At 32.2% G+C, this 12,785-nt stretch overlaps 1 protein-coding gene, 2 non-coding genes and 1 pseudogene across 7 annotated transcripts; 2 read left to right on the top strand and 2 right to left on the bottom strand.

The window, feature by feature from the left end:
• Positions 1–35: 35 nt before the first annotated feature.
• Positions 36–109, bottom strand: TRNAI-UAU. The gene has a single exon. It is a non-coding gene; the product is annotated as a tRNA-Ile (tRNA).
• A 1,463-nt stretch (positions 110–1,572) lies between these two features.
• Positions 1,573–1,645, top strand: TRNAF-GAA. Its single transcript has one exon. It is a non-coding gene; the product is annotated as a tRNA-Phe (tRNA).
• Positions 1,646–4,176: 2,531 nt separating this feature from the next.
• On the top strand, positions 4,177–6,373 carry LOC114192149 (S-adenosylmethionine synthase-like). 5 transcript variants are annotated; one of them, XM_028081797.1, is made up of 3 exons: positions 4,265–4,281; positions 4,774–4,860; positions 4,948–6,373. In XM_028081797.1, exon 3 carries the CDS (start codon positions 4,964–4,966, stop codon positions 6,143–6,145), a length of 1,182 nt encoding a protein of 393 aa, XP_027937598.1. In that variant the 5' UTR covers positions 4,265–4,281; positions 4,774–4,860; positions 4,948–4,963; the 3' UTR covers positions 6,146–6,373. The 5 variants fall into 5 exon arrangements, with proteins under 5 accessions (XP_027937582.1, XP_027937590.1, XP_027937607.1 ...); XM_028081781.1 differs by lacking the exon at positions 4,774–4,860 and having other exon boundaries at positions 4,177–4,281; XM_028081789.1 differs by lacking the exon at positions 4,774–4,860 and having other exon boundaries at positions 4,178–4,277.
• Positions 6,374–6,646: 273 nt separating this feature from the next.
• On the bottom strand, positions 6,647–10,743 carry LOC114193687 (annotated as a pseudogene).
• Between the last annotated feature and the right edge of the window lie 2,042 nt (positions 10,744–12,785).

Genomic DNA, 12,785 nt, shown 5'->3' with positions numbered 1-12,785 from the left:
ATTGCAATAAATAAAAATAAAACTAATTTCGGCCATGGTCCCGGCGGGGCTCGAACCCGCGACCTTCGGCTCATAAGACCAACGCTCTAACCAACTGAGCTACGGGACCATTACGTTATAAATTTTTTATTTAATTATTATAATTTTAAATATACCCAAATATAATTCTTTCCCTCGATTTGTTTTCTTTTTATCTCTTTTATGTTCATAATTCCATTTTATGAAACGTGAATTGAAGAAAAAAATTCCATTTGCATCCCTTAAAACAGTTGGTATTATTAGCAATAGGTGTGGTCATTCCTATCCTCCAATCCTATTTCAAATAAAACTGTTGTAAAGTAGAGAAAGTATTATAGGTGTGGATACAATATAATGTAACAAAAAAAATTAATAAATGCAAACAAAAGAAGCAAAAAAGTGATGAAGGTACGTAAAAATTATTCTCTCTAATAATAGGAAAAGACTAAATACATAAAAAGAACTGGTAAAATACGTTATATGTACCCCAACAAATTGTATTGTTATTATCCTTCAAAAATCTAAACACATTTTTTTAGATCTTACTATTGTGTTATTAATTTTACGTGTTAAAATCATTACGTGAGATCTTCATCTTTCTATAAAAAATTTGAAAATATATGTTTAAAGCTTATATTGATAAAATAATATGAAAATTTTAAAATTATTTAACGTATTTAAAATATTAGCTAAACATAAAACGTAGTTTACCCCTTTTTTAAGTACAAATTACATTATAAAATAAAAGCTAAAAGCATATATGTGATGTAGTTGCACTAAGAATTTGGAAAAAAATATCAATTTAGTTTTGTTAATTTATCATTTAATCATTTTATATTAAAATTTAAATACAATCCAGTATAAAATAGGTTGGATCGAGTCAATTACTCTGGACTTTTACTCTCTTTTTTTGTAGAAGTATTGAATGAATTTTAATACATATAATGAATATAACAAAGTTTAAATTTTAAATTTTGTCATCCGTGAAGTCACCATTACGTGACTAATAGCAATATAACTTTCAAATGTTTTACAACAGCTTCATAATTATATTTATATATATATATATATATATATATATATTTACTTACATAATTTCTAAATATAGCATTAGCGAAACATATTGTTCATAAATAAATATATGGCATTAACACCTTTAACCTTTTTCTTATAGATATATAGAAGTTAAGATGTAAGTATGAATGCTACAATAATTGTGTAAATAAAATATGTACATATGCATAAATATTGTTTGGATTTGATTGATTTTCAAAATTAAATTAGAATTCAATCTAATCCAATAGAAAAGTCATTTTTTACATTTTTGGATCGAATTTTATTGGATACTATAGTTTATAAAGCCCTAAGTATTTTCATATTTATTAATATCCTTCGTATTATTTTTGTCTTTTTTTTAAGACCACCCATTATTATATATACCACTAGTAAACATTTTAATTTTATTAAATCCCGTGCAAAAAGTTAATGAATATGGTTTTTCTTTATACTTAGCTTATAGTTTAAGAAAGTAAAATTAAAATATTTTAACAAGTTGCGGGGATTGCTCAGTTGGGAGAGCGTCAGACTGAAGATCTGAAGGTCGCGTGTTCGATCCACGCTCACCGCACTTTTTTATTTTTCTATTTTTATAAATTCGGATTAATACGTATTTTTTTTTCTTTAAAACGTTACATCACTTTTTATACACTTTATTAAATAATAAAAGAAATCCTTGGATATAAACACTTTATTTGGTGCAGCCAAATAAATTGTATTTAAATAACAATTGTTTAAACAACAAATTGTATTTAATAAAATAATTTGTTATTGTGGGAATAAAATAGCACGCGGTATTGATAACCTATCATCAACCTTCTTAAGTGGATTAGGTTTAAGTAATATTTTATTTTCGATAAAAATAAGTTTTTTGGTTTTTCCATTTTTATTTCACTTCAACGTATATTGTTAGTTTGTTTTGTTAAATAAATAAGTGATAGTGTTATATGATGTTATCGCGTGCCACGTTTTAAAAAATATGAAATCAACAAGTACAACTCACAGAAAAGAGTCATCTATTGTATTTCTTAATACCAATAAATGAATATTTGGTAAAAGGAAATTAAAAAAATAGAAAATAGAGGGGAATAAGTATTATATAACTAAAGAAAAGTATTTTTTTTAATTTTATTTTGTTTTAATACTTATTTATTAATTTTTATTATTATAATAAAAACTAAATGAAGGTAATAGGTGTAATTATCAAGATGGATTTTTTTGAATTATTTATGTTACGTATAGATATCACTTTTCCCACCTCTCACATCCCTTACCATAACCATGCCATGCACTAATATTCTCTTCAAATGCAGGACACGTGCAGCATGTTAAGTTGTGCAATCAAATACGATTGCTTAAAACTAATTATTTTTATTTACTCATATAATTTAGATTTGTATTATCTCACATTACACTGAATTTAATATATTTATCAAAATGGGTTTAAATTTGTGGAATTGAATTTTTTGTACGAATTTTAATACAAATTAACTTTCTACTTAATTCACAAATAACCTAACTCACTCGATAAATTGACTTATCAAATCACAGATAAAAAGTTATACAAGTGTTTTTTATTATGTTGGACATTGCATTTGGGTGGATTATTTGTAATTTGTTGTTAGATATTGATTTGTATTTTTGTGATTTTAGTTTGTATTTTAAGTTTATTATCATTTTGGATTGTATTAAAGTTTATTTGAATTTGAATTAAAATTAAAATTTATTTTTTTTGTGATCTAAGAAAAAAAAATTGTATTTTTTTAATTAGATGAGTTAGCCGTTTAACCTACCAACTTTTGATGGGTCAGATCAGGTTTAAATTTGTTTGACTTACTAATAGATAAGTCGAGTTAAATTAACTCACTAAATGACTAATCCGTGGTAGACCGGCCCAGATGACTCTTTTGACAAATCTAAAATTTTCATAATATTCATATATATCACCGAGGTATGAGTGAGAAATTCCCTTGTCATTTTCAGAAATCATACTCACTTGAGTTTAATGTTAACTCAACCAAACTCAAAAAAAAACTAGACACATAAATTATTATTATTCCATAACAAAATCAAGTATAAAAATTATTAATTTAAAAATTATTTTTGACAAATATTTTATTGACAAAGTTACTAAACCGAATACTTTTTTTTATTTATTTTGATATGGAAGTTAGAAAAATAAAGTAACAAAGTTTTAGTTTTTTATTTATCAAAAAATAATTGTTTGTCAAAATTTATCAAATAAAACTTTCTCAAATTATTATTTCATTCGTTAATTATAAGTAATAAATATTTATGTTTTTCATTACTTTTCAAAAAGTAAGAATATTATGATACTAAACATATTATGATGCTTATCTTTTAAATTAAGTTGAAACTCGTGTTGAATCATATTTGAAATTTAAGTATAAATAAATTTAAGTTTATCATAACTAAAAATAGAAAGTAAATCAGAGATAAGAATAAAAACATATAAATTCATTTTTAAAATTTTGTTAGAAATGATGTATTATATTAAATTCTTCCCCTCTTCTACGTTATTTAAGCATCCATCCACTGAATATAATTTGGCCAAGAGTATAATCATGTCAGTCTTGATTCTATTCAATACCAAACGTTCAAGCATTTCATCCAATTCTCCACCAAAGCTTACCCGTCATTCACTACCCACAGATAACCCATAATGATTTGTTGTCTTTCTAATTTTGTTTACTAGTTTATTATTATTTCAAAGAATCACATTCTTTATTATGGTCAGAATATAATTTTATCTCTTTGTCCACGCCAATCAAAATAACACCAACATCTGGTTCATCTTGGCATAATAGGACTAATTTAGAAAACTAAAATATACATACTTTCGAAATTTGCATTAAAATCGAAAGTTTGGAGAAGGAGCACAGAATTAGATTTCAAGCTATTTTTTATGTAAAATAAAAATTAGAAAAACGACATTACTAGGAAACAATGTTATATTTTAGAAAACCAAAATATTGAATAGTTTTTTAATTGTCATATAAGAAAATTAAAATGGGTTTTCTAGACAAGTGTCAATACCGTGTTCTAGACAGCAAAGCTTAAGAACATAGAAAGTGTGACAGTTGGTCGGGGATCCTAATCCATTCGGTGACTCTATAAATACCAACCTAAAGCCACGGCGTAAGAGTGGCAAGAAGTTTATCTAAACCTGAAAGGAGTTGAAAGTTGGTACCCTCTTGACTCTATCTATGTTCTACAGAGTAAAAAGTTCTTACATGGGTTTCTGTATTTTGTTCTTCTCCTTACTTTTTACTCATCTCATTTTCTGTCCCTTTGATTATCACAATATTACTCTGTTCTATTCATGCATGATTGAATTCTTTGTTATGAAATTCATTACATGAAAAATTTGCAATTTTTCCTGAGGTATTGTTGTGATTTTTCTTTAGTTGTGTATTATGTCAAGTTATTGCTACAATTGAAGCTGAGGATTGAAGGGTCTTTCTGATTCCATGCATAGTTGGGCATTTTGTGAATTGGTAAAGCTAATTCGTATTAATCAAAGTAAATCAGTTGGTGATCTACATCCACTGTATCTTGATGCTGCATACTAATTTTGGCAATATTTTGTTTTCTATCTCCTGTTTCTTTTCCGACAAGGGTAATTTATTTTCTTGAATGTGAAGAATACATCTTTATGCTTTTAAGATATAACGACAGGGTTTCTTTAATCTTCCAAGAATCAAAATTTCTGAATATTGTTCTTATTCGGGTGGAACTTTACCTTTTCCTGTTTCTGTGGGCGAGGTAATTTCAGCATGGTTTTTGAATCAACCCTTGGTGTCTCAGAGGCATTTGTGATTATATTTTTAACCCTTGTTTGGTTTCTTGTAGCTCGGAACTTGGGAGAATGGATACCTTCTTGTTCACTTCTGAGTCGGTGAACGAGGGTCACCCTGACAAGCTCTGTGACCAAATTTCTGATGCAGTGCTTGATGCCTGTCTGGAGCAAGATCCAGAGAGCAAGGTTGCCTGCGAAACCTGCACCAAGACCAACTTGGTCATGGTGTTCGGAGAGATAACAACCAAGGCCAATGTAGACTACGAGAAGATTGTTCGCGACACTTGTCGTACTATAGGCTTTGTGTCCGATGATGTTGGTCTTGATGCCGACAACTGCAAGGTGCTGGTCTACCTGGAACAACAAAGCCCCGACATTGCTCAGGGAGTCCATGGAAACCTCACCAGGCAACCCGAGGACATAGGTGCCGGTGATCAGGGTCACATGTTTGGGTATGCAACAGATGAAACACCTGAGCTTATGCCTCTGAGCCATGTCCTTGCAACCAAGCTGGGTGCGCGGCTCACCGAAGTGCGGAAGAATGGCACATGCACCTGGTTAAGACCTGATGGAAAAACACAAGTTACTGTGGAGTATTACAACGACAATGGTGCGATGGTCCCAGTTCGTGTCCACACAGTCCTAATTTCAACGCAGCATGATGAAACTGTTACCAATGATGAGATTGCTGGTGATCTCAAAGAACATGTTATCAAGGCTGTGATACCTGAGAAGTACTTAGATGAGAAGACCATTTTCCATCTGAATCCGTCGGGGCGGTTTGTGATCGGTGGTCCTCACGGCGACGCCGGTCTCACAGGGCGCAAAATCATCATCGACACGTACGGTGGTTGGGGAGCTCATGGTGGCGGTGCCTTCTCTGGGAAGGACCCCACCAAGGTAGACAGGAGCGGAGCCTATATTGCTAGACAAGCTGCAAAGAGCATTGTGGCTTGTGGTCTTGCTAGAAGAAGCCTTGTACAAATTTCATATGCAATTGGTGTTCCTGATCCCTTATCTGTGTTTGTTGACACTTACGGAACTGGAAAGATTCCAGACAAGGAGATTCTGAAGATTGTGAAGGAAAATTTTGATTTTAGGCCTGGAATGATTTCCATTGATTTGGACCTCAAAAGGGGTGGAAATGGAAGGTTCTTGAAAACTGCTGCTTATGGTCACTTTGGAAGAGAGGACACTGACTTCACCTGGGAAGTGGTGAAGCCTCTCAAATGGGAGAATCCTGAGAAGTAGGCTTTTTTATGTTTTCCATTATGTCTGGTTCCGTTCTTTAGCTACTTTCTTGCCAGAGTTATCATGTGTTTCTGCCTTTGTTACTTGTTTAAGGGACTGTTGTTTGAAATTCAACTATCACTATAATTACCTTGTACTCAACATGAAGAGAAGTATTCACCATGGAGCTTCATAGTTCCTTCATGTATACTTTTATATGATAAATTATAATAGCTAACCTTACTTCGATTTTTTCTATTCTCTCTATAAGATATATTAACACTGTAATTATCTGAAATTTTTTTCTTTCACGTATCAATCTGTGATTCTTTTGTATTAGTATAAAATCATTTTAAATATTTTTTGTAATGCTTTTAAAACAACACTGATTTTATAAATTTGTAAATATATTTCTTCCTAATCATATTACTTTTATAATTTGATCTAAAATTCACCAACCATAAGAGGTATATACAAATATAGATACCATACACGTATCTGTTACTCACATATGCAAGAACATGAAGGTTTGTATCTGTTATAAATTTTACCATAAATAAATATTCACATACAAGATATTTTTTTCATCCCTAAACCACACATTCTAGCAACGGACTATGGAATATAGTTTGCAGTAGAGAAAGAAAGATATAAAGTTCTGTACACCCCCCAATGTTATGGGTTATTATCTTACAAACAGCATCCACACCTTATCCTACACACAAACAAAGGGACACCAAGAAAAAACTGACCAATTCATGGAAAAACAAATATTAAAAAGGAAAATATCTTCAGCTGTACCATCCAAAAATCTGAAAAGCTATGGAAGAAAATAAAAAAGAAGCTACCACTTCCATGTACACCCCACCAAATTCTGTATAAGAATCATTTGTATTGTCACCCTCTTCTTTCTTCTCTGGAATCCTGAATCTCACTCCTGTCTGTGTCAGAATATTCCTTCTGGGAATCTATTTCTCCACTCCCCCTCGATTTCTTCTTCGGTGTCTTCGGTCCTGAATATTCACACAACCATCTCAAATTAAATGATGTGATTTATGCTTCTAAGTTTTTACTCTAAAAACAAGTTTATAGACGGTGAAAACAATTTAAAGATATAGAGAGGAATAGCCACCATATACATTCCTTTCATCCAACATAAAAGCTGACTATAGTTGATATTTACTAAGTTTTTTTGTTGATTTTTACTATAGATAATCCCAGCTAAAGGGGAAAAAAATGTGGAATGTTGAAGAGATAGGAGAAGAGCTTGTGGACTTTAATCATGGCAAAGGGGAAAAACAAACCTCTCTTGGTAAAGGGTATTCCTCTGACTCCATCATTCGAACGACTTGGCCCATCTTGGGTCTTTTCTCAGAATCTGGATCTACACATCTTAAAGCCGTTAACAGAGCCCGTTTTAAAGCTCTAGTGGATGGTTTCACTTCAATGTTGGGGTCCACCACTTCTTCTGATCTCCTATTTCCAACCATCATCTTCAGCCAATCAACCAGGTTCACCTGAAAGTAATGCAGATAATTGGTACAGCCAAGTTAGAAGCACTTTATCCGAACCTGTCACATAGAAATAGGTTATAAAGAACACAGAATTCTTGTTGATAATGGAGCAAAGGGTGCTGGATTGAGGACTATTTATAGCCATTCACCCAAACTAATCCTCATAGTAACAATGAAAGTAGAAAAATAGTGTTAATTTTTTTATCCCAGAGCAAAGATAACAAGTAGCGAACATGAAAAAAAAAATATTTATCAAGAATCAACTAAGGATTTATCCTAAAGTAGTAGTGAAAACAATGAACATGCAAAAACAAGTAGTGCACGCATACTGAAAGCTGGATTTTACCAAGAGAAACAGCAAGTTTTACTCACTTCATTTGCTGGTCGACCATAGTCAACTGGGTCTCTTCCAGTAATTCCTTCCAATAGCAAAACACCAAAGCTATAAACATCACTCTTCTCGTTTAGAAGACCAGTATTTGCATATTCAGGAGCCACGTATCTGTGAAACATTTATAGCAAGAAAGAAAGAAGAATAGTTTGTTATTTTCTTACAAAAGTAACAATACTGAGTATGGGAAAACTTCAGCAAAGCACAAAATTACTGACCCAAAAGTTCCCATAACTCTTGTGGTGACATAACTCTTCCCGGCACCCAACAACTTGGCCAGGCCAAAATCAGAAACCTTGGCATTGAAATCATCATCAATTAATATATTGCTTGACTTGATATCACGGTGCACCACCTTTGGCTCAATTGCTTCATGCAAATATGCTAGCCTGTAACAAGTAAATTGCTTCTATATGAGGACTAAGAAAAGATATAAGTAACAGATGCAGACACTCACGCTTTGGCTGTGCCCAGCAGAATCTTGATACGTGCTTCCCAGGTAAGGTATCCATGGTGGCGCATTGCTCCATGAAGCCATTGCTCTAAGTTTCCATTATTCACATACTCATAAACCAATATCCTGCGAACGTATCATAACAGGACAAATATGTTTCAGTGAACACAAGTTCAGTCTCACCAATCACCCAGTAGCAGATTAATAAACACGCACAATTCATATTATTCCGGAAAAAGATAAAACTGTTTAATTTAGCTCAGCCGGTTATAATGTTATATGCAAGGTTGTCAAACTCAAAAAAGTTCACATAAAATTGAATAGTTTCCATAAACTTGTAAGACTTTACTCAATATTAAAAACCCAGTAATGACATATATGCATCATATAACACACTTAGCACAGCAATAATTCCACATTTTAATTTGTTAATACAGAAAAGTAGCCAACCACCATAAGAAAGTGCGATGATACATTAGCACTATTAAGAACAAACCGCATAAATGACATTATCATATGTAAACACATCTAAAGTGAAAACATTTAAAAAAGGAGTTGATTTCTTCAAACAATTTGTCTCAGAGTACAAGTGTATGAGTCTAAGACTTAACTTGAGAAATTGACAAGATTATATGAAATCATTTATATTGAGATGATAATTGATAATTGTGATACCTGTGGGTTCCCTCAACGCAGAACCCCAAAAGGCGAACCAAGTTTTTGTGTCGGACATGGCCAATAGCTTCAACTTCCACTTTAAATTCTTTCTCTGCTTGACCACTGCTAAACCAAAAACCATAGGAGTTGAATTTCAGCTGAACAGAGAACGAACTAAACCTAAGAAAGTAAGGTATCTACAATGGACAATTGGACATTGTACTGAAACTCACATGTTATTGAGTATCTTTTTAACTGCCACTGGAGTTCCATTGACCAACTGGCCCTTATAAACTACTCCATACCCTCCTTCACCGAGAACATTTTCTTTGGAAAAACGGTTAGTGGCAAGTTCAAGATCCCTCAAGGTAAACCAGTGACCCCAACCCAAGTGAGAAAATTCTGGAAGGCCAGATAGAGGTGAGGGAGCTGTTATAGGGTGTGAAGAAGATTGCTTGTACACTGTAAAGGTGCCAGAGCTACCTTCTTCTCCAGACTGTGAATAAGAACCGCTGCCATCTTTCTCTATGTAACGAAATGAATCTGAGTGAGTGTTGGTGTTACTGTTTCCATTCTTCATCTTCCCCACACCTAAATGAACCATAACATTGTCTGATTCCTTGCCACTGGACTTGTCCCGAATTGTAAGAAGTATTCCATCACGAGGAGCAAATGCATTAGTTGGCACTTGTTCAATCCGCACTTCCTTGATTTCCTTTGACACAGTTGGTATTTGACTAAGGGGAATCCTGTCTTTCTCTTTTCTAGATTTCTTCCTTGAAGTGAGGCAAAGTGAGACCACAGCAAGAATCACTATTATTGACAAACCAACTACAATTCCAATTATTTCCCAAACTTTGAGACCAAAAATTGGAGTTTTCTTGGATAATCCAGCACTAAGACCAGACCCCATTTTTCAGACAGCCTCAATACCTACAATATGCAACACAAAGACATTATCAATATCAATCAATCAACACAACAGAAAAAAATTGGAAGGAAAAGGAACCTTGTAACAGAAACATGAGATTGGAAATAACTCAAATTGAAGAGATAATAATCACACTCTCACCAGTACTCATTCAGAAGAGCAAGTTAGAAGCCTGAAACCCCAGATCTTTGAAACAGCCCCTTGAAGAACTAAGAGGCTGAAACAATGGAAGAAACTGAAAAGGGCAGATCTTTGAGGCCTCCGAATAGTGGGGTGTCAGCAAAAGCAAGTTTGGGTATATAAGCGAGAATCCTATTCCCATATATATGCGGAAAATGTTAGAGTGAATCTAAGTTGGAGTGGAGCTATCTGAAGAACAGAGAAAAAGGTGGTCGGGTAAGAGGGAGATGAAGGGGAATGTGAGTGATGATAAAGAGGAAGGGATGGAGTTATCAGTGGTAGGTGATGAGTTTTGGAATAGATGCCTTCCAACGCATGCATATAAACAAACATCCATTTTCTTTTCTTTTTCTAACATCAAAATTCTCTTATGTAATGCAAGTACGGCACCATAAAAACACCGGCTATGCTTCTCCCTCTTGCCATTTCATGAACATCACTCTCTATATGCCTAACTAATTTCATCTCGATCATTTTTCTTTCATTTCATCTCATGCTGTAAATTTACCTGCATCTCTCCAATCTTTATCTTTTCTTTTCCTATTTTTCTCTTACCCTCTCCTCCATTAATGCCGCATTCATATTTTTTTATCCCTTTCCTAACAAATATTCAAATTTTAGTTTATGTGGAATCAAATCCCTTTAACTAAACCTAACCAAGATCATATTTTTAATCCATGTTTGAGGAAACCAGTACAGAGCCCACCATTTTGTTATTATAAATTTAAGTTACCATTCTCTGTGAATGAGATGTGTTTTACATTCACTGTTTAGTTTATCCTTTTTACTTCCTTAAGAGAGAACTTAGTCACCATGTTGTATTAAATGCATTGTACATTATTAAGTTTAAGACAGAAGAAAATTATTAATTATCTGTTAGTGTTTTTGTTAAGACAACTACTTTCTAGTGTTCTTAAAACTCATGAACGATTTTTATAATAAAATATATGAATGGCTTTTCACTGGTTACAATAAGATGAATATTTATTAACACCTTTAAATGATATTTAACAGTCAGACTGTGGGAAAACAATGAATCAAAAGAAAGAAAGAAAACAATAATCAAATCAGTTAATGAAATTAAACTGGCTATATTAAACGCTAAACAGATGCTAGTATTTTTATTTTATTTTTAACTTTTATGTGACGAAAATAGTTTTCGCTCAAATTTGGAGAATACTATACTATCATTTGCAACGAAAATTTTAATTGAATTACCAGATTTATCATCATTCATTAACGAATTACCATATTGGTATAAATATCAATATTATATAAGTATTTTTCTTGAAGATTCTAAGAAATACAGTTTCAAAACTATATAGTGATAGAAAAAGATAACATATTCCCTCCATTCATGGTTTTAATAACATTAAATGTTAATTTAATAGAATTAAAAAATTGTGAAATAAATGCATGTCTCTATTAATATCTATAAATAGTTAAATTTTCCTTTATGAAGCAAACACTAAATGAATGGCATCACTTATCAACATTGATAACGTTTGTGAACCACAAGATGGACCAACAATACCAAGGAAACACCCAAACATGTTTCTAAGCATAAACTCAATAATTGGTTCTACTTTGTAAACAGATTCGTTCTGAATTTAAATTAAAGAGAAAACAAAAAGAAATAATTTAATTTTTAGCAGTTACTGTTTTGTTATTTTATCAAACAATTTTCTTTTTTTCTAATCGTTTCCTTTATCCAAAGGTTGGTGTCGTCAAAGCCACCCAACACACCGTTAAACTTAGGCCACAACACAATTTTGGTTGGATTTATTTTATTTATATTTATAAAGACGAAGTAGAAAGTAGCAGGTGAAAGACAAGACAAGAAACATTATATGTTGTGTGCACAAGGACCAACGTACAGGAAGAAAGGTTAGAAGAAAATGAAGAACAGGTAAAAGAAAGTATTAATAGAAGGTGGCACCCAAATGTGGATGACTTGTAATAGTGAAGTAACTGTAGAGTTAAATGTTGGGTTGATAGGTTGAGAAAGGTCTTAAATTCTTTCACGTTTCGTATTTGGGGTCCCATACTAATCATACGGTCAAAGGACCAAACTATTGTGGACCTAAACATCTTACTCATGCTACCAAACTTAACCTCTTTGCCCAACATCATGTACAATCATATACAGATAGAAAAATTATTTTTTGAAAAAAAAATATTTTGACAATGCACGCATAATAATATTTTATATTAGATAAAAAAATTGATATGATTTAAAAAAAAATTTGACATGTATCAAAAAATAAACTTTATCAAATATTGTCAAAATATCGTAATCTTATACAGATAATACATTGTTCTACCAACAAATGAAGCGAGTAAAATTCTCAGCAAATTTTATAATTTTTTGGTGACTTTTTTCAAACTCCAAATAGTGATCATTATAATACCCTAACCTCCTTCAACTTACTTATATTAGACTTATGGCAAGGTAACTTTTTCTGTATGATTACATATTGTAGGAACTTTTGAATTTTTTTTTCATTGTACATTGATGGTAAAATGTTACAACT

The sequence above is a fragment of the Vigna unguiculata genome, chromosome 1 (assembly GCF_004118075.2).
Source record: "Vigna unguiculata cultivar IT97K-499-35 chromosome 1, ASM411807v1, whole genome shotgun sequence".
In the NCBI taxonomy this organism is placed as follows: Eukaryota; Viridiplantae; Streptophyta; class Magnoliopsida; order Fabales; family Fabaceae; genus Vigna; species Vigna unguiculata.
Note: the sequence above shows the minus strand (reverse complement) of the source record. Positions and strands in the feature narration are given on the sequence as shown.